This window comes from Miniopterus natalensis, chromosome 8, assembly GCF_054644295.1.
Source record: "Miniopterus natalensis isolate mMinNat1 chromosome 8, mMinNat1.hap1, whole genome shotgun sequence".
In the NCBI taxonomy this organism is placed as follows: Eukaryota; Metazoa; Chordata; class Mammalia; order Chiroptera; family Miniopteridae; genus Miniopterus; species Miniopterus natalensis.
Genome location: NC_142088.1, coordinates 22,051,686 through 22,074,080, shown reverse-complemented (window position 1 = coordinate 22,074,080; position 22,395 = coordinate 22,051,686). Strand labels below are relative to the sequence as shown.

General features: G+C 37.0%; 2 protein-coding genes across 2 annotated transcripts in view; both read left to right on the top strand.

Annotated features, from left to right (window-relative positions):
• The window catches only part of FAM117B (family with sequence similarity 117 member B), a 69,851-nt gene that overhangs the window by 30,522 nt on the left and 16,934 nt on the right, over positions 1-22,395 (top strand). The window contains exons 3-4 of the mRNA XM_087819663.1: positions 18,499-18,591; positions 19,451-19,564. Of these exons, the coding sequence (XP_087675789.1) occupies positions 18,499-18,591; positions 19,451-19,564 (207 nt within the window). The remainder of the gene's footprint in view (positions 1-18,498; positions 18,592-19,450; positions 19,565-22,395) is intronic.
• Positions 5,054-7,810, top strand: LOC107533957 (serine/threonine-protein phosphatase PP1-gamma catalytic subunit-like). The gene is given in 3 exon segments (XM_016208865.2): positions 5,054-5,830; positions 5,832-5,995; positions 7,094-7,810. Coding segments are annotated over 3 exon segments (1,011 nt in total). The 5' UTR covers position 5,054; the 3' UTR covers positions 7,165-7,810.

Below are 22,395 nucleotides of genomic sequence, written 5' to 3'. Positions count from 1 at the left end.
CCCAGTTAGGGCACATCCCTGATTTTGGGCTTGATAACCAGTGGGGAGTGTGCAGGAGGCAGCTGATCAATGACTTTCTCTCATCAATGATTTTTGTCTCTCTCTTACTCTCCCTCCCTCTCTCTGAAATTAATAAAAACATATTAAATAACATATATATACTAATAAGCATGAAGTTTACACAGAGGGCTATGCTGTAAATCTCCCATTATTAATCTCCCATGATAATTTGTGGGAAACAAAATTAATAGAGCATTCTGGGGTTATTTATCCAAGGTTTCCTTTCTATTGGCCCTGCTTGGATGTTTCATGCTTTTTTATCATAAGCTGGTATTTGCTGGGCATACTGACCCTTCTCTTCCATGCTTATAATATTTATAAGGCTCTTAAAATTCTGTTTTTGTAACCAATCTATTTGGCAGGGCAAACTACTAATTACTGAACTTGTCTTACTATCATCCTGCAATGACCTTTTGAAGCCCCAAGCTACCTTACCTCATCTTTACCTCAGAATTGCCTCATATACCTCATTTTAACTGTGAACAAAGAAAGTGCTCTGTAATAAATCTGACAAGTTCAGTGACAGAAAGTAACCTCACAGGGTGACCTGATCATAAATTTCTAACTAGGCAGGTCATAGTGGGTGCTTCAGTTCTATAAAAGGCTTATCTTTGCCTTAAGCAGCCTCTGTTCATTGTTCTTATGCATCTAGGCTAACACCTTTGAAATGTCAGAAGTAATCTTCTTTTCCAGACCCCTCAGAGGTGTAACCACCCTCAAAGCAGCACGTAATTTTGTTAATTATTCTGTCCCACTTTCATGTAATCTTCCTTAAGTTTCCTCCTTAATTCAAAATTTATAAAAAGAACTGCAAAACTGTCATTCTCTGGAGCATGTGAGATTTTGCTTCCCAGCATGTCATCAGTTTGACTCAAATAAAGTCTTCTAAAAATTCTCTACAGGTTTGGATGTTCTTTCATTGACATAACTTTCCCTGAACCTCTCACATGTGTGGGTTCTCTGACCCTTTCATGTATGTGTGGCACCCATGTGTACATATTTACTAAATTTGTTTATTTTCTCTTGTTAATCTGACTCATGTTGTTTTAATGATTAGACCAGTGGAAAGAACCTAGGAGGGTAAAGTTTATTCTTCCCCTACACTATGCATAGTTACTGATTCTATCTTCAGAAAGGGAGTTTTGGACAATAAAAAAGGTGTTCTTATGGAAAGTAGTAACCTCACAGGGTGATCTGATCATAAATTTCTAACGGGCAGGTCATGGTTGGTAGTCGTTCCCCCCCAGGCATCTAATTTTTTTAGTAAAAAGTTTATCTTTGCCTTAAATAAGCCCTGTCTATTGTTTCTGTGTATGTCTAGGTTTATACACTTTGGAAATAAGCTGTAACCACCCTCAAGAGACCACTCGATCTTGTTAGCTATCCTGTGTTCCAGTCTTCACCTTGGTTTCTCCCACCTCCATGTAATCTTACATTTGCTTCTTAATTTTAATGCATAAAATAAGCTGCAAAACTGTTATTCTTTGAAGTATTTGAGATCTTGCTCCCTTATATATGTCATCAGTTTGACTCAAATAAATGCTTATAAAAATTCCCTACAGGTGTGGACATTTCTTACATTGACAGAGTCACTAATAATTAGTCCTCGTGGTCAGCATGTCTGCTTCTGTTAGCTTTGCAAACAGTTGTTTGGAATACAATGTTGGTTTGGCCCAGTCCAAAGGTTAGTTTGTCCAGTTTAAACATTCTAAAGGTTTGAGGAGTAAAACATGAAAGGCAGAGTCTCTGGGATGGCAGCTCTGACTCCACTTTGAAGTGGCTGTGTTTGTCAGTGTAAGAATATCCAAACCTGTAGAAAACTTTATTGAGTCTATTAGAGTTTATTTGAGCCAAAACACAGGGTACACCTGAAAGTAAGATCTCAACAGACTGGAAAAAAAATGCTTCCTAGAATGACAGCTTGCCATTTCTTTTATGTATTTGGGGTTAAGGAGGGAATATAAAAATAAATAAAGGTGGGAGGAAAGCTAGGTGGAGATTGGGTTATGAGATAGTTAATAAGATTAAGTGCTTCCTTGAAGGTGGTTATGCCTTTGAGGAATCTACAAAAAGAGGATTACTCTGGCATTTTAAAGGACTCTTAACCTAGATGCTCAAGAACAGTAGACAGGACTTGCTTAAGGGAAAGATAAACCTCTTACTAAAAGAAGTGATATGCCTGGGACATGACTACTGTTCATGACCTGCCCATTTAGTAATTGGTGATCAGACACCTTGTGATGTTACTTTCCATTGAACCACATTTTCGTTCACACATTTATGTTATTTTTTACAGGCTGAAGGGGGTGGGGGAGAGACTGACTTCAAACGGTTTTACATTTTAGCACCTTTAAAAGCACATTTCCTGCTTTTTAAGTATGAAGCCCCACATTTAAATTTTGTACTGGACCCCCAAAATTACGTAGTTGCCAGTGATTATATCCTTGAGTGTGGAGAGCTAGGAAGAGGCAGGTTTAGTTTGGGTAGAAAGGAGAAGAGAGTTAACTAAATAAGAAATAAAGCTCTGGACCAAAGGGTTGGTAACTGGTCAGAGACACCAAGGGACATACCAGATGCAGAAGCAGGAGGAGGCAGAAAAGAGGAAGAGGGAGAGGAGGAAGAAGAGGGGAAGAAGAGACTGAAAGAGACTGAGAGGAGGAGCATGAAAAAGAGAAGTGAAGCCGAACCTTGGGCTTCCTCAGCACAGCTTTTGTGAGCAGAGTTGATCCTGATCGTTGCATGAGGCAGTGGTACTTGAGTTGTGGTCTCATTGTGGATCTTCGGCTTTTTCAGCAGCTTCTCTCCTGAGTGTACACTTGGTAAGGTGGATAAAGAATAAGGTCTGAAAGAGGAAAAAGGAGAGGGGCTCTCGGGAAGTGGCTGAGGAATACTGAGAACTGGGAGAGCAGGACTGGAGGCCAAAATTAGGAGAGAAAACAGGAGTGAGGGAAGGTAGCCAGGAACCAGTAAAAAGAAAAAAAAGTTATAGGGAAGGAGTTGTCTATTCAGATCACTAATGATGTGCTTCCTGGACACACAAATCCCCAGAGGAGAGAATGAGATAAATGGTATGTATCCTGTTTAGAACTCAACCAGGCAGGGTACCCACCTACCCTAGGGATGTCCTTTTTTTTTTTTTGAGAATAACATCTACTTTAAAAAATATATATGTTTTTATTGTGTTTTTTTTTTTTTTTTTTTGAGAAAGAGGAAAGGAGAGAGAGACAGAGAAACATCGATGTGATAGAGAAACATTGATCTGTTGCCTCCCGCATACTCCCTGACCTGGATCAAACCCACAACCTGGGTATGTGCCCTGATTGGGAATCTAAACAGCAACCTCCCGTTGCATGGGACTACGCACAAGGAACTGAGTACACTGGCCAGGGCAGAACATCCATCATTTTCCCTTGTCTCTTCAGACCTCCCTGGGGATCCCTCCTCTTGATCCATTGTTGCTCAGGCTACAAGCATGCCCTTGTCCTTTCTAACAGCTGGCATGTGCTGCTTCCTCAAACACCATCAGAGAGCTCTGAATTTCTCTGTCCTCTATAAAGCTCTCTTCAGAACCCAGATAGGAGCTCTCCTCCCACATAGTCTCACATACCCATCTGAATTTCCACTCCCCACCCGCAGTAACCTAAACTTCCCTACTAGAGAAACCCACTGCCTCTTACAATAATGTGCCTTTTACTGAGCTTCTTTTCCTTCCCACTTGGCTTCAAGCTTTTCTGTTGTCTTTCTTGCTTTCAGCATCTCTGTGTATCTAATTTGAGTGTTTCTTGCTTTTCACAGCAAGTCTTTTCTTTCCTGTTTTTAAACTATATTTTTCAATTACAGTTTACATTCAGTATTATTTAGTATTTTAAGTGTACATCCTAGTGGTTAGACAATCATATCCTTGCAGTGTGTTCCCTCCAATATTTTCAGTACCCACCTGGCACCATACGTAGTTACTATAGTATTATTGACTATATTCCTTGTGTTGTACTTTACATCCCTGTGACTATTTTGTAACTATCAATATGTACTTCTTAATCTTTTCACTTTTTTCATCCACTCCTCCAATCCCCTTCCACTCTGGCAACTGTCAGTCTATTCCCTGTATCTGTGAGTTTGTTTCAATTTTGTTTGTTTATTTTGTTCTTTAGATTCCACATATAAGTGAAATCATGTGGTATTTGTCTTTCTCTGACTGACTTATTTCACTTAGCATAGTACCTTCTAGATCCACCCATGCTGTTACAAATGGTAAGATTTCATTGTTTTTTATTGCCAAGTAATATTCCATTGTATTTATGCATTGCAACTTTTTTATCCACTTGTCTATTGATGGACACTTGACTCGTTTCCATATCTTGGTCCCTCCTTATTTCTCACTTCTCCATGTCTTAGTAGTCATTCTCCATTTAGCCTCCAGCACAGCTCCCAACCTCCTCTCCATTTTCTCATACTCCCTGTCCATTCGATATAATCTCCGCCTGTCCTTCCTGACTCACTTTCAAACCTAAAGCATTGTCTTTTTACATGACCCTTAAATTCCCATGAGTAATATGTAAAACACAGTTATAGATTTTATTTCTGGAACAATGGCACATAACATAATTTGAAAAGACATTGTGAACCCCGAGAAAGAACATACCTATTAAGAAGGGACTCTGGTGGCTTAACTGGACTTAAATTCAAACAAAAACCAGAGCCTAGCAGCAATTTCTAAACAAGGACCTCTCACACAAACCTCACTTCAGGGAGAATTTTGCACTAAGCTGCTTTCCTCCTGCACTGAACTGCCTTTCTGCACTGTTTCTGCCATCTGAGCCAGCTCTATTATAAAGAAATTTTTTAGCTCTCGTGGTTCCAGTGGGGAGAGAGGAGGAAGCAGGGAGCGGGGCTGTTGGGGGGGCACCCATCACGGCTACTGCCACCGCCGCCGCCACCACCGCCTCTGTGCTCGTGGCTTGGGAAAGGAGGGGTGAATCCTGGGTGGGAAGGCGATGACGGATATAGATAAACTCAACATCGACAGCATCATTCAACAGCTGCTGGAAGTGAGGGGGTTCAAGCCTGGGAAGAACGTGCAGCTACAGGAGAATGAAATCAGAGGGCTGTGCCTGAAATCCCGGGAGATCTTCTTCAGTCAGCCTATCCTGCCAGAGCTTGAGGCACCACTCAAAATCTGTGGTGATATCCATGGGCAATACTATGATTTGCTTTGACTTTTTGAGTATGGTGGTTTCCCGCCAGAAAGCAACTACCTGTTTCTTGGGGACTCTGTGGACAGGGGGAAGCAGTCGCCAGAGACCATCTGCCTCTTACTGGCTTACAAAATCAAATATCCCGAGAAATTTTTTCTTCTCAGAGGAAACCACGAATGTGCCAGCATCAATAGAATTTATGGATTTTATGATGAATGTAAAAGAAGATATAACATTAAGCTGTGGAAAACTTTCACAGACTGTTTTAACTGTTTGCCGATAGCAGCCATCATGGATGAGAAAATATTTTGCTGTCATGGAGGTTTATCACCAGATCTTCAATCTATGGAGCAGATTCTGCGAATTATGCGACCAACTGATGTACCAGATCAAGGTGGTCTTTGTGATCTCTTGTGGTCTGACCCTGATAAAGATGTCTTAGGCTGGGGTGAAAATGACAGAGGAGTGTCCTTCACATTTGGTGCAGAAGTGGTTGCAAAATTTCTCCATAAGCATGATTTGGATCTTATATGTAGAGCTCGTCAGGTGGTTGAAGATGGATATGAGTTTTTTGCAGAGGCAGTTGGTCACTTTGTTTTCTGCACCCAATTACTGCGGAGAGTTTGACAGTGCAGGTGCCATGATGAGTGTGGATGAAACACTAATGTGCTCTTTGCAGATTTTAAAGCCTGCAGAGAAAAAGAAGCCGAATGCCACGAGACCCGTAACACCTCCAAGGGGTATGATCACAAAGCAAGCAAAGAAATAGATGTCATTTTGACACTGCCTAGTTGGGACTTGTAACGTATAGTACATAACCTTCACTTTTAAAGCTGTAATGTGTATTGGTCTGCTTGCTCAAATAGTGTGTTTGGGGCTCCCTCCCATTTTTCAGTTAATGAATGAATAGCGTTTGCTGGTTATAACAGCAGATGAAAGACTTCACTCCCAAGAAAAGCTGTTTTGTTTTTTCATTCCCTCTTCCTCATACAAACAACTTTAATGATGGTGGTAAAGCTGTACACTCCAGGGCAGTTTATCCTGTCTGAGGGGGTAAGTGTGCAATTGACCTTTTTTTTTATTCAGTACAACCCATGAATAATGTACATGCTCGTTTTCTTTAGGATATAAAGAGAGCCCTGGGGTGCTCAGTCTGTACGTGTTATTGTCGTAAAATGCATACTGTTGATACAAATCACTGTGAACATTTTTTTTTTTAATTTTTAAGAATTTGTTTCAAAGGTATTGCTCATTTCTCTCATTGTCTTGTCATGTACAAACTGGTTTTTATAGCTATCACCATTAGGAGTAACTTTGAACCTTGCCAGCATCACTGGTATAATGTATATTTAAGTAAAGCACATGTTCCTCTACCGTATACTTACAATGATGATTAAAACCATTATTTTATTTTTAAAAAATATATCTTTATTGATTTCAGAGAGAGGAAGGGAAAGAGATAAAAACATCAATGATGAGAGAGTCATTGATCGGCTGCAGCCCACAACCCGGGCATGTGCCCTGACCGGGAATCGAACCCCGATCTCCTGGATCCTAGGTCGATGCTCATCCGCTGAGCCACGCCCGGCTGGGCTTAAAGCCATTATTTTAAATGTTTGTGACTCTTTCCTAAAGCCAAAGTTTCTGTTGAAATATATATTGACACCCTCCCAAGTACAAGGAGGTATAACCATGCCCCCTTCTTGAGGATTCAAAACCAGGTTTTTGAGTTTGAATAGCAATTAGTAACATAGTGCAGTTTAAGCTCTTAACAATTAAAGTTAATAACACTTTGTACAATTTCCATATAGTCTATTCATTAAGTAATCCTTTTACAGTTGCATCAGGCCTGAACTCGTCCATTCAGAAAGCTCCAAATTATAGAATCAACACTGTTCTATACGACTGACCGATTATGCTTTCTTTGGCCTACATTCTTTATTCTGCAATGAAGTTGAGGCTTATAAGTTAAAACTTTCCACCAGTTTATACAGGACTTACATTATCTATGACTTTTTTAAACCAAGATCTGTTAAAAAGAAATCTGTTTCAACAGATGGCCGTGTACAATACCATATGATGGAAGTGAATTCAGACTTATTAAATGACGAACTTATTAAATCCTCTCAGTGTCCATTTGTCAGCACAGTACACACAAGAGAACTATTGATGGCGTATTGGATAGATGTTAATGAATAAATTGCTGTGGAAACCAAAAAAAAGAAATTTTTAGAATCCTGTTTCAACTGATAGGACTGAGACTTTCCCCATCCAATTGGAGCTTCTTCACCAATCAATCTAAGTGGCTTCATTCTGACCAATGAGAATAGTGCCTTTTGTACCAATCAGACTTTAAAGATTTGGACTCCTCATTTGCATTTGAACTGATCACACAGGAACCAGGGCAGGGACTTCTGTCTACTAAGTAAGTCAGCTCCCCTCTGGAACTGAAACACTAAAGACATCTTACTAGAGCAAAGCCAAGCAGATCAGTGCAGGAGCAGAGCAAGCAAGAGCACTGCAGACTGGAGGGGACTGGAACAGGTGGAGCAGAGCAGAGCAGAGCTGTCTAGCTGAAGAGGGGCCTCAACCTAGGCCTTTCCCCAGGGCCTTTTCACAGCCTAGTTTTTTCGCAACTGTGCTGTGTCGCAATTGAGTGGTTTTGCACTGAGTAAAGTTTCCTCCTTCACCCCACCCCAAATCAGGGATTCCTGTTAGCATTGATTTTTGCACCAACAACCAGTGGTTGGCAACATATAATATAAACACCCAAAAATACAAGATTAAAAACGTATTTTAATTATTTTTAAATGCAGAGCTGCAGTCACAATGAAATAAAAGAACAAAATAGCCCAGCCAGGCGTGGCTCAGTGGTTGAGGGTGGACCTAGGATCCAGGCTCTCGGGGTTCAGTTCCCGGTCAAGGCACATGCCTGGGTTGCGGGCTCGATCCCCAGTTGGGGACTTGCAGAAGGTGGCCGATCAGTGACTCTCATCATTGATGTTTCTATCTCTCTCTCTCCCTTTTCCTTCCTCTCTCTGAAATCAATAAAGATATATTTAAAAACAACAACAACAAAATAAAAAATAAATGAGAACCAAGAGTCAAATAGGATCTGACATTTAGGTGTTCAAAGCTTTGTATGGTGGTTTCCCTGGGGTTTGGCTATTGTGGTCACTTGGATCAAGAGATAAGTCCCTGAGACCAGGCAAAGAAGGTGAAAGCTGCAGCTGAATCTTCTGCTACACTCTCATCTCAGTGACAAGAAGAACTAAAAAAATTTACCTAATTGTACAGGGGAGCAAGCTTGTCTATCTCTGTATTCACTGAATGCTGGCTTGTTTGTGTCTCATTCTGAGCATTACTAATTACAAGTCTGCGATTGCAGTTCAAAAACATTCTATACGTGTGATTGTGAAATAACAGAGCTAAGGAGCTGTTGAATATGTAAAAACAACTTAAGAGATATGAAGACTAAACATCCATCATAAGCTGAATGGAAATTTCATTAGAAGATAAAACATAATGAAAAGAGAAAATATTTGAAGAAGTAATAGCTGAGAATTTTTCAGAATTAATGAAAGGCATAAATCTTTAGGTTCTAGAAAAAGCTCCAACACATATTTATGAATTTGAAAAATAATCTTCATTTTGCATAGTGAAAAAAACTCAAAGATGTAGGTAACACAATATAAATCAATTTAAAGCTAAGTTAATTTTTCTTAGCTTTCAGTAATTTTTTAGGTAGAATCATTGTACACTAAATACCAAGGGCTGTACTAAACACCAAGATTAGATAGGGTATAAATATAGATGCTTAAACCATAGGGATATAAACATGTAAATAAACCACAAATGTAGGCTGCAGTAATTCTCATGTGAAGGAAGTACAGGGATCAAATGAACCTCAATTAAATCTGTTTTATCTACTGTATTTTTGCACTACTTACATGGTCTAAGTCAATCTGAGACCAGAATATTGGCTGCGATAATCATGCCAGCCGTAGGCAGTGAGACCTGTATATCCATGAGAATATTTCAGGTGGTTTATAGTTCAGAAATTTATAAAGATACCAAAAGGATTAAAAGGAAACCTACATAATGAGCAACCGTACACACCTGTGTGTTAGATCTAACCTAACTCTTCAATTAAAAACTGATGAGAATTCTTGGACAGAGAACATTTATTGGTTATACTGCTTAATAGTTCTCACCTATTCTAGCAATCACTAGATGATGATAAAAATTCACATACCTGTCAGGTGCCTCTGTAGGTAGAGTACATTTAATATTTTCTTTTTTTTCCTTCTAATTTATTTTGTCGAGGCTGTTATATAGAAAGTAGGTGAAGAAACTCTTTGCTATGTGTTTACTCAAAGTTCTTAAGAGCAGTCTCCACAGAAACTGTTTTAAGATGATTTTTATTTTTCCCTAATATGTTCTGAAAATGCTGCCTAAATATTTGTTATCCTGCAATGCTTGTTATACACTAGTTTACTTTCCTACTTTGCTTAATGTCTGATCATCTAGAAGAAAACTTTGCCAACACCAGATCTGTTGGTTTGCTAGGGTTGCCATAACTACTCTCAGACTAAGTAACTCAAACTTAACAAAAATTTATTTCTTACAGTTTTAGAGGATGAAAGTTTAAGATCAAGGTGTCAGCAGGTTTGGTTTCGCCTGAGGCCTCTCACTGGCATTTGGACAACCATCTTTTGCTGTGTGCTCATATTACCTTTGTGCACACCTATCCCTGGTGTCTTTGTGTGTCCAGATTTTTCTGATAAGGATTCAGATTGGATTGGGGGTCATCCTAAGGGCCTTGTTTTAATTTAATTATCTCTTTAAAAGCCTTATTTCAATATAGTCACATTCTGAGATACTGGAGGTTAGGACTTAAGCATATAAATTTTAGGGAGAACAAGTTGAGCCCATACACTGGATATTTTAACTTGCAAAATCCTCTTGATTTTGAAATGTGTTGGTTTTTTTTAACAGAGATATCTTATAGATACTTAGACTTCTGAGACAGTGAGTCACCCTTCACTTCCAAAAAGTCTATACTTCTGTATTATTTTCTTATTAATAATTGTTGCCTTAGTATTTATATTTAAAATGACATTTCTGTTTTCTAAAACATAGATAATTCTGATTTTTCTTTATTAAACCCAAAGAAAAACATAATTTTCCTCTTCTTTTATAAGATGTATTTGAAGGTGAAAAAAAACATAGTAGGAAGAGTTGCTCCAGTGATTATCAAGATTTATTAAATCTAAAATAGTAATTTAGATTACATTATTACATTAAATTGGCACAAGGATAGACTTACAGAAGAATGGAATAAAATGAGTTCAGCAACAGATCAGTATATATGTAGACATTTAAATTACAACATAATTGGTGCTGCATATCATTGTTATTAGTGAATTTTATACCACTGAAAAAAATTAAAATTTACCCCCATTTCATAGCACACACAAATATCAAGTCCAGGCATACTGTATATCTAAATGTAAAAGTAAGCTTCTCAAAGATAAAGTGGTTTTCAAAGTATGATCCTTAGGCCACCAGAATCAGCAGCATCTGAAAGCTGTAAAAAATGCAAATTCTTGGACCTCTTTCCTGACCTAAAGAACTAGACATTCTGGAGGTATGTAAAAAAAACTATTTTAAAAGCACCTCCCAGATGCTGCTCATGCCGCTCAAGTTTGAATACCACAGATTAAGGAGAATATTTCATGACCTTGGAGAAAGGAGGAAATAATTTACAGGAGTAAATAACAGTTGTCATAAAGAGCAATATTAATCAATTGTATCCCATTAAAAAATTATTTACATCATTGTACAAGTTTAAAAGAGTAAAAAGTAAACCAGAGACTGGTAGAAAATATTTACAATACATATATTCAACAAAGGGCTAGTATACAGAAATTCTAAAGAACTTCAAATCAGTAAGAAAAAGACTGACACCCTTCCTCACCCCCCCCCCCCCCCCCCAGCTAACAACTTAAACTGGTACTTCACAAAAGAGTGTATCTAAATGGCTAATAGGCATATTTTAAGTACCATTAGTCAACAGGAAAACAGAAATCAAAAACAGCAATTAGAGCCCTGCCAGGCATGGCTCAGTCCTTGAGCGTTGACCTAGGATATAGGACATCCCAGTTCGATTCCTGGTCAGGGCACATGCCCAGGTTATGGGCTTGATCCCCAGTCGGGGCGTGCAGGAGGCAGCCGATCAATGACTACTGTTTCATCACTGATGTTTCTCTCTCTTTCTCTTCCCCCTCTCCCTTCCTCTCTCTGAAATCAATAAAGAAAAAAAAACCACCCCAAAACAGCAATTAAATACACTACACCCACCCAAGAAAGGCTAAAATTAAAAGGGTTAGTAATACCAAATATGAGTGAGTTTGTGGAACAGATGAAATACAGACTGGTATAACCACTATGAAAACCTGTTTACCAGTATCTATTAAATGGAAAAAATATGTATTACCTGTGACCCAGCAATTCTATTTCTATGTGTATTCTTATGAGAAATGAATATTTTGTTATCAGAATACATGCACAAAATGTTCAGTGATCCACCCCTGAAAAGTAAAGGACTGTCGCTTGGGGTGTTAATTCCCCCACATTTGCAGTTTTGATCACCCACAAGTGATCATCAGCTTCTCACAGGTGTCCAAACCACATCATATAGCCTTAGTACAACAATGCAAAAGACGTGCAGTGCAGCTATAGCTAGGTTCTGTTGTCTTGCAGTTGCTGGGGTGAAAGTGGGCCGAGAAAATGTGATGCAGGACAGAAGAGGTGCTTGATACAAGCAGGTTTTTATGAGCAAACAAATAAAAAATATAATATATGCACAAAATCAGTCAATTTTTTGATAGGAAATCTTCAATAGGCCAGTCTATTGAGGACCTCTTTAACTCCCAGTGACACTCAGTCAAGTATAGACATTCACAAGCATCAAGTTACAGCTCTTTAATGGTGTCAAAAGAGAAATTCCTGTGAAATTCTATGTTTCTCACCTTCACCCTATTCTGAATTAAAAACCCAGGTTCCTGATGTGCAGCTGTTCACCTGCAGTAGCAGCTGTTCATCTGTTGGGACCGTTATGTTAACCCACCACTTTAAGAAGATAAGGCAAACTCAGTATGGTACCTTGCAAGTAAACTATATTGATGTGGGAAGCTTGACTCTGGGATACTTCCCCCATATTTTCCCCCATAGTTACAGTCAGCCTCACATGAAATCTCTATATTGCATTTGTAATCTAAAACTCTTAATTTCTCAGTTTTTGTTACTCTAACCTCCAAATTAAAGTATGTATAAGAAATTATACCAAGTAAATGCCAGTAAACCAATTTAATTTCATTATTCTAAAACCACAGTTACATAATTTCTATTTATCCAACTTTATATTTTATTAAAAGTATATTCAAACAAATCAATTCTTTTTCATATAAAAAAATTATAGACAGTAAAAACTAATTGGCAAATCATATTGAATTTAACCTGTCAGGGTTTTACTTTGAAAAGTTATCTTTTGTAGCCGTTACATCTACAAAAATGCAGTTTTCTGTAATTGACTTGTACAGATTTAAATGTTACTATATGTAGTTGTATCGACTGAATGTTTTATTTTGGTTTGGTTTTGCTGCTATTCATATTTAGTTTTAAATTTATATAAGGTAAAAATAGTTCATTGTCCTTTATCTTGGATTAGTTTATTATATTGCTAATTTGGTTCTCTAACAAACTTTGCAAACTATGCAGGCTCTGAACTGATAGGAGCATATGGAATAGGAGTAAATGTTCCCTGTTTTATATAGACTACATGTCCCCTATGAATACAGTTAAGCTTCTTGTTTTACAGTCTTTATGGCTTTAATTTTTATCATATTAATTCTTTTGTTAATCTTTAGTGTTGAGAGTGTTACAAATGCCCTCCCCTTTTTTCTCCCTTGACTCCCACCACTCGATTCCTGCCCTGCCCCAGGCCTTCACCATCCTAGTGTCTGTGTTCATGTGCAGTGCATTTATACATATAAGTTCTTTGGTTAATCTCTTCCTGCCCTACTCCTTCCCCCTTCCCTCTGAGATTTGTCAGTCTGTTCCATGTTTCCATGCCTCTGGTTCTCTTTTATTCATCAGTTTATTGTGTTCATTAGATTCCATATATAAGTAAGATTATGTGATATTTGTCTTTCTCTGACTGGCTTATTTCGATTAGCATAAGCATCTTGAGGTCCCTCAGTGCTGTCTCAGAGAGTAATAGATCCTTTTTTTTTTTTTTTTTTTACAGCTGCATAGTATTCCATGGTGTAAATGTACCACAGTTTTTTTATCCATTCGTTTACTGATGGGCACTTGGGCTGTTTCCATATCTTAGCTATTGTAAATAATGTTGCTATGAGCATAGGGGTGCATATATTCGTTCTTATTGGTGTTTTGGGATTCTTAGGATATATTCCTAGAAATGGGGTTGTGGATCAAATGGCAGTTCGATATTTAATTTTTTGAGGAACCTCCACACTATTTTCTGTAGTGGCTGCATCAGTCTGCATTCCCACCAGCGGTGTACTAGGGTTCCTTTTTCTCCACATCCTCGTGAACGTGAACGTTTGTTGTTTGTTTGTTTATTGAAAGTAGCCATTCTGGAAGGTGTGAGGTGATATCTCATTGTCGTTTTAATTTGCATCTCTCTGATGATTAGTGATATTGAGCATTTTTTTGTATGTCTCTTGGCATTTTGTATGGCCTCTTTGTAGAAGTGTCTATTTAGGCCCTCTGCCCATATTTTTATTTGGACTGTTTGTCTTCCTTTTGTTGAGTTGTATGAGTTCTTTATATATTTTGGAAATTAACCCCTTATCTGATGTATCATGGGCAAATACGTTCTCACATTCAGTGGGTTCCCTTTTCATTTCAATGCTGGTTTCTTTTGCTGTGCAGAAGCTTTCTACTTTGATGTAGTTTCATTTGTTTATTTTTTCCTTTGTTTCTCTTGCCCTAGGCGATGTATCAGTTAAAATTCTGCTATGTGAGATGTCTGAGATTTTGCTGCCTACATTTTCTTCTAGAATTTTTATGGTTTCACAACTTACATTTAAGTCTTTTATCCATCTTGTGTATAGTGTAAGTTGGTGGTCTAGTTTCATGTTTTTGCATGTACATGTCCAGTTTTCCCAGCACCATATATTGAATAGACTGTCTTTACTCCATTGTATGCTTTTGCCTCCTTTGTCAAATATTAATTGAGCATAATGGCTTGAGTTGATTTCTAGGCTCTCTGTTCTGTTCCATTGATTTATGTGCTTGTTCTTGTGCCAGTATCAGGCTGTTTTGATTACAGTGGCTTGGTCGTATAACTTGATATTTGGTATTGTGATCCCTCCAATTTTGTGCTTCTTTCTCAAGATTGCTGTGGATATTCTGGGTCTTTTTTGGTTCCATATAAATTTTTGAAGTATTTGTTCTAGATTTGTGAAATATGCTGTCAGTATTTTAATAGGGATTGCATTGAATTTATAGGTTGCTTTGGGTAGTATGGGCATTTTAATGATGTTAATTCTTCTAATCCATGTACACGGTATATTCTTCCCCTTGTTTATATCATTCTCTGTTTTTGCAACGTCCTGTAGTTTGCCGAGTACAGACCTTTTACCTCCTTGGTTAAGTTTATTCCAAAGTATCTTAATTTTTTTGTTGCAATGCTAAATGGGATTGTTTTTTTAGTTTCTCTTTCTGAGAGTTCATTATTGGTGTATAAAAATGCAATCAATTTCTGGGTGTTAATTTTGTATCCTGCTGCCTTCCCGAATTCATTTATTAAATCCAGTAGTTTTTTGGTGGAGTCTTAAGGATTTTCTATGTACAATATCATGTCATCTGCAAATAATGACAGTTTTATTTCCTCCTTTTCAATTTGGATGCCTTTTATGTTTTCTTCTTCTCTGATGGCTGTGGCTAGGACTTCCAGTATTATGTTGAATAAAAATAGTGAAAGTGGACACCCCTGTCATGTTCCTGTACTTAGGGGAAGTGCTTTTAGTTTTTGCCCATTGAGTGTGATGTTGGCTGTAGGTTTGTCATATATGGCCTTTATTATGTTGCGGTATGATCCCTCTATTCCCACTTTGCTGAGAGTTTTTATCAAAAATGAGCGTTCGATTTTATCAAATGCTATTTCTGCATCTATTGATATGATCATGTGATTTTTGTCTTTCAATTTGTTTATATGATGTATCACATTTATTGATTTGTGAATAATGTACCAGCTTGCATCCCTGGAATAAGTCCCACTTGGCCATGATATATGATCTTATTATTTTTAATCCTCACCCAAGGAGTGAAGATATTTTTCCCGTTGATTTGAGAGAGAGTGGAGGGGGGGGGGGGGGGAGAGAAACACTGATGTGACAGAAACACAGCGATTGGTTGCCTCCCACATGCGCCTCGACTGGGGACGGAATTGGACCTGCAACCCAGGTACATGCCCTTTACCCGGAATCAAACCCAAGAAATGTCCAGTGCAAAGGCTGATGCTCTAGCTACTGAGCCACACCCGCCAGGGCTGATCTTTTTAATATATTGCAGGATCCAATTTGCTAATATTTTGTTGAGGATTTTAGCATCTATGTTCATCAGGGATATTGGCCTGTAATTCTCTTTCTTTGTAGTTTCTTTTTCTGGTTTTGGAATTATGATAATGCTGGCCTTGTAAAAAGACCTTGGAAGTGTTTCTTCCTCTTGGATTTTTTGGAATAGTTTGAGGAGGATAGGTGTTAGTTCTTCTTTGAATGTTTGGTTAAACTCCCCTGTGAAGCCGTCCAGACCAGGGCTTTTGTTTGCTGAGAGTGCTTATTATTACTGCTTCAATTTCATCAGTTGTTATTGGCCTATTCAGGTTTTCTGATTCTGCCTTATTCAGTTTTGGAAGATTTTATTTTTCTAGGAATTTGTCCATTTTGTCCAGCTTGTTGTCATATAGTTGTTCATAGTATTTTCTTACAGTCCTTTGCATTTCTGTGGTATCAGTTGTTACTTCACCGCTTTAATTTCTGATTTTATTTATTTGGATCCCTCTCTTTGTTCCTTGATGAGTCTGGCTAAAGGTTCATCAATCTTGTTTATCTTTTTTCACAGAACCAGCTCTTCGTTTATTGATCTTTTGTATTGTATTTTCAGTCTCTATGTCATTTATTTCTGCTCTGGTCTTTATTTCCTTCCTTCTACTTACTCTAGATTGTTCTTGTTGTTCTCTTTCTAATTCTTTTAAATTGTAGGGTTAGATAGTATATTAGAAATTTTTCGTGTTTCTTGAGGTAGACCTGTAGTGTTATGAACTTGTCTCTCAGGACTGTTTTCACTGTGTCTCATAGATTTTGGGTTGTTGTCTGTTCATTTTCATTTGTTTCAAGGAAGTTTTTTATTTCTTCCTTGATCTCATTGGCAACCCATTCATTGTTTAATAATATGCTATTTAACCTCCATGTTTTTGAATGTTTTTGAGTGTTTTTATTGTAGTTGATTTCTAGTTTCATGCTGTTATAATCCGAGAAGATGCTTGATATGATTTCAATCTTCTTGAACTTGTGGAGACTTGTTTTGTGTCCTAACATGTGGTCCATCTTTGAGAATATCCATGTGTACTTGAGAAGAATGTATATTCTGCAGCTTTGGGGTGAAATGTTCAATAAATGTCAATTAAATCCATTTGATCTGGTGTGTCATTTAGGGTCACTGTTTCCTTGTTGATTTTTGTCATATTAATTCTTAATTAATTAATTCTGTTCAGCTAGACTTCAGGTGCTTCTCAAGATGGTTGTCTGTAGTTTAGTTGTAATATTCATATGGTTGTGGGAGGAGGTGAGTAGCGAGTACTGCACTTATCTACTCTGCCAGTTTGGCTGAAGCCTCCTTAGTCATTTTTTGGGGGTGCATAGTATTCTGTCGTAAAGGTATACCACAATATATTTAGCCATTCCTCGTCTTACATTCTTCTAATCTTTAACTTATAAAAACAGTGTTACAAGGAATAATAATGATACATCATTTTGCGATAAAGATATACAGTTTGTACATCAGTAGGATAAATTACCAAAAGACTATTGCTGTGTCAGACAGTATGTGAATTTGTTACTGACAATTGTTGAATCCCCTTCCATAAAGGCTATACAGTTTATACTACAACCAGCTGTGTAGAAGGTTGTATATTATCAAATCGTCAGTGAAGTTTTAACTTGCATGTCTCTTATTATGGGGGAAGTTGAGCATATTTTCATGTGTTAAGAACTCATTTGTATTTTTTTTCTGATACACTGTTTTTATATTCTGGATTTTGCATAACCACTAAGGATTTAACATTTTTGAGGCTATCCTCTGCAAATATTTTAAAGCAAGAGAAGACATAGTATAAAGATTATGAACTCTGGAGTCTTAGGTTTATGTCTTGGTTTTTGCCACTTATCATTTGTTCAATATTCATTTGTTCAGTAAGCACTATACTTATAATTATGTAAAAATAATTTTTATTAGTGTTAGAAAAGCAAGAAATAGGCTAAATACTGTAATTAAGTGGTGCTGGGAAAATTGTGGGTATTTTGTAGTATCTAATTTTTCTGTAAATGGGAATGCATTTTATAATAGAAAAATATCGTATATATATATATATTTTTTTTTTTTTTAGAAAGGGAATTATTTTTCAGGTTTGTTGAGATGTAATTTGCATACAGCACTGTATAATTTTAAGATGTATAGCATAATGACTTGACTTAGATGTACTGAGAAATGATTACCCCAATAAATTTAGTTAACACCCACCACGCATATAGTTATAAAAAAATTTTTTTTTTCTTTGTGATGAAAACTTTTAGGATCTACTCTTAGCAACTTTTATATATACCATACAGCATTGGTAATTATAACCACCATTACATCTCCGGTACTTTTTTATCTTATAACTGTAAGTTTATACCTTTTGAGCACCTTCATCCAATTCCCCCACCAACCCACCCCCTGGCTCTGGTAACCACAAATCTGACCTCTGTGTGTGTGTTTGGTGTTTTGTTTTGTTTTTTAGATTCCACATACAGTATTTGTCTTTCTCTGTCTAACATTTCATTTAGCATAATGTCCTCAAGGTCCATCCATGTTGTCACAAATGTGGTATACGTTATTGTTAAATGATTAACTATTTTATTAAAATTCCCCTTCCCTCTTTTTCCCATTATAGACAGAGAGTGCATGGGCCGAAGAATACTCTGCTAAGAAGAAAGGGTCTCATAAGCGTTCAGCATCCTGGGGCAGTACAGATCAACTTAAGGAGGTCAGGAAAATGATTCCAGGAAAGTGGGTGTGGAAACTTGATCCCTTCGTTGGCTAGTTCCTAGAAGTTGTGGGCAGCAGGGATTTTGTCTGTTTCCATTGTGTGTGGGTGTGTTGTTTTGTTTTCAGTTCTGTTTACTTGAGAAATTACAACAGAAAAAGTTATGTTAATTGGATAAAGATTTGAGTGGAGAAATGGACACATTACTTATCTGATAGTGTGTTTTTCTGTCTTTTTTAAAAATGAAAGTTATATTTATTAATATTATAATAAATACACATTTTAGTGATACAATAAATACACATTTGTTATTTTATGTATAATGGTAGTGTTTTGCAGTTCAGTAACCCTGTATAGCCAGTAGATTATGTCCTTATGCTCTGATTACTGTTTTTGTTTGTTATTTAAAGGTTGTATCTGTGAATGTATTTCGTGGCTTGAGTTGATTTTTAAATACTGTGTAATTTTTGGAGCTGTTGAAGGTTACATGTTTGATAAAGAAACCTAAATCTAAATAAAATGTGATTTATGAGGGTAGTGAGAGAATAATTATCATTATTTTTAAATCCTTTGTGAAAGCTGTAATTAATTTATTCTAAATGCTGAAAATTTCACTTGTTTAGTTGAGAGGCTTGAAGGCTCAGAACAATATTGGAATATCTCTTTAAAAGATACACTCATGTGCACACCTGTGTGTATGTGTGTATATAAAAATTTTGTACAGTAAAACAGATTTTGTGATATGGTCTAAAAATTCAGAACATTTATTAAGGCTGAATTTTACTGGTTCTTATTAAGCAAGGATGTTTTATGTAGTATGGAATCACCCTTATGCACTTATTTTGTTTCCCCTTTTCAGATTGCAAAATTACGCCAGCAGTTGCAGAGAAGTAAACATAGCAGTCGGCATCATCGAGATAAAGAAAGACAGTCTCCATTCCATGGCAACCATTCAGCCATTAACCAGTGTCAGGTAGGAGCACAGATACTGCAAGATCCGGACAAGGGATTTGTTATTTCATAGGTAACTGTGTAGGACAAAATATCCAAATTACAGCCTTCATTAAAAAACACACAACCCAGAATATTACGTTGACAAAATGACATTTTCCTTTGGTGATCTGTAATATTACTTCTAGGAGAGATAGCTAATTTTGCATATTTTGATTTGCCATATTTTTGTCTTGGTCAATTTAGTATGTTGGAGGCAGAATAATATATAGAGAGAAACCTAGCTATGGAACCAGACCTTGAATGAGTAACCTGTTCTAATTCTCCGTTTCCTCATCTGAAGATTGAGGATAATAATGATACCTATCTCATAAAGTCATTTAGTGGGGGAAAACCTTTAGCTGCTTTGATTTCTTAATAGAACCTTATGAACTATTCTTGCTGGCTCAACCTGGGAGCATTTCTCTTTAATGGAATTGAAATTGGATGGGGTTCCTTGGCAAGGAGAAAGCAAGAAAAAGTTTACCAACCACTTTTATAGATTGATAGCTTATGTGGATTGTTTTCAAGGGGAAGTATGGGTAGAGGTAGGTATTTTTTCAACTAATTTTGTCCTAAAATACTGATACATAGTATGAAATCAAAGACAAATTTGATTTCATAAATTTATAGTTTGGTTGTAATTTCCAATAGCTTTTTTCTATATAAAGTATTTTAATTATAACATATGAATATACACTAATACATTAAAAACCTAAACAAACTAGATTTATATCTGGGAAAATAGAGAATGTAAAATTGACAAAATAAATGAAAAATTTGTATAGACTAATAATACTAAAATTGGAATGCTAATTAGAAACCAAACTCCCTCATTCTCAAAAGGCTACAGATCCAGGTGGTTTTGTAGGTGAATTTGCCAACCTTCCGCTCCCTCTGATTTATCCATAAATAGTTTCTCTGTATTCGTACGGGATAAGGCTGCCTTTTAAAAAAAAATTTTTTTTATATAATTTTATTGATTTCAGAGAGAGGAAGGGAGAAGGAGAGACAGAGATAGAAACATCAATGATGAGAGAGTCATTGATCAAGCCTGCAACCCGGGCATGTGCCCTGACCGGGAATTGAACCCCGATCGCCTGGATCCTAGGTCGACGCTCAACTGCTGAGTCACGCCCGGCCGGGGAAGGCTGCTTTTTATCCCCAAGTCATATTTTTACTTCAAGGAGAGTAGGACATAAGATGGACTTTTATTGCATTAAGTGATGAGTTTTAGGAGTTTATGAGCTTTAAAGTGATTTTTTTAAGCTGCATTAACATCAATAAAGTAGTAAAATTATATAAAAATTCCCTGGCAAATTGAATTTTCTTAATAAAGATTGGAGTTTGTATAAAGTTCATATTTAATTCTAAAACATCTCTTTGCAGAGAGCGAAAGGACTAGAAAATAGAGTACTTGAAAAATAAATTCATGTAGCTTGAGTTTTGTACACATAACACACCAAACACCCTGAATAGTTGACTTGGGATATTGAGATTTAATAGTCAACCAGAGTTCAGATACATGTGCACCATGATAGCTGTGACGATGGTATTCATGGTTAATTGAAACTTCCAGGTACGAACATGAAATTAGTGTTCATTAAGTCATGGGTGTGGCTTTGTTTTAGTGGAGGGAAATACCACTTTGAGATATGTGTACCTTTGAGGCCATTCCTCCATTCAAGATTATTAAATATCTGCCATACAGCTGGTACTGTAGTACTCATTAGGGAGACCAGTGATAAATGAAAATATTGGGGCTTACCCCTCACCAAGTCCCAAATAGATATAAAAACAGTTAATTGTTACACAGTGTAATGAGTGTGTTGATAAGGGAAAGCTCAGGGAGTCTAGAAGGGGTATTTATCCTTGATCTGGCTTTGGATCCATCTAGAAAGGCTTCTCAGAGAAAGTGGTGTCTATGCTGATCCTTTAAGGATAAGAATGATTTATTCAGTCTTCTAGAAGTGGAAGAAATCATGGCTCCAGGTAGGGGTTGTATGAAGAGATTAGGTTAAAGAGGTTAATGGCAGCCAAACCTGGAAGTCTTCATATCTCAGTTATTAAGAATTTTTACTTTGTCCTAGAGGCATCAGGGAGCTAATTTTTCAAATGCAGGAGATTGATATGTGATCAGATAAGCACTTTAGAATGGTCATTATGCGTTCAGAGCAGAGTACTCTAAACTCTTGGAGGAGGACAAGATTAGAGGCAGGAAAATCATTTAAGAGAGTAGGATTTATAATCTAAGTACGAAATGATGGGTGGCCTAAAGTAAGATAGTAGGTTTGGAACTGGAGAGAATTGCCAAACCTGAGTGATAGTTAGAAGTAATAATAGTTGAACTCTATTAAGTGCTTACTATATTGCATGCACTCTACTCAGATATTGATGTAGTTGATGCATTTAATCCTCACCTTTGAGGTAAGAATTATTATATCTTCATTTTATAGACAAGTAAATTAAGGCCCAGAGAGGTCAGGTATTTTGCTTACGGTCATAAGACATTTGACTTCAGAGTCTGAATTTTTAAACTCTGTTAGATGGTTGATGAAATGGAATGATGGAGAAATAAGAGTAAAGAGCAATGCCAGTTCCAGCCTTTAAACATTTAAAAAATACCTACTTCACGCCATGTAGAAAAGTAACTAAAAATGGATCAAAGACCTAAATGTAAGAGCTAAAACTAAAACCTCTTAGACAAAAACATAGGCATAAACTTGACATTAGATTAAGCAATGGTATGTTAGCTATGACACCAAAAGCACAAGCAACAAAAGAAAAAGTAAATAAATTTGCCTGGCCAGTGAG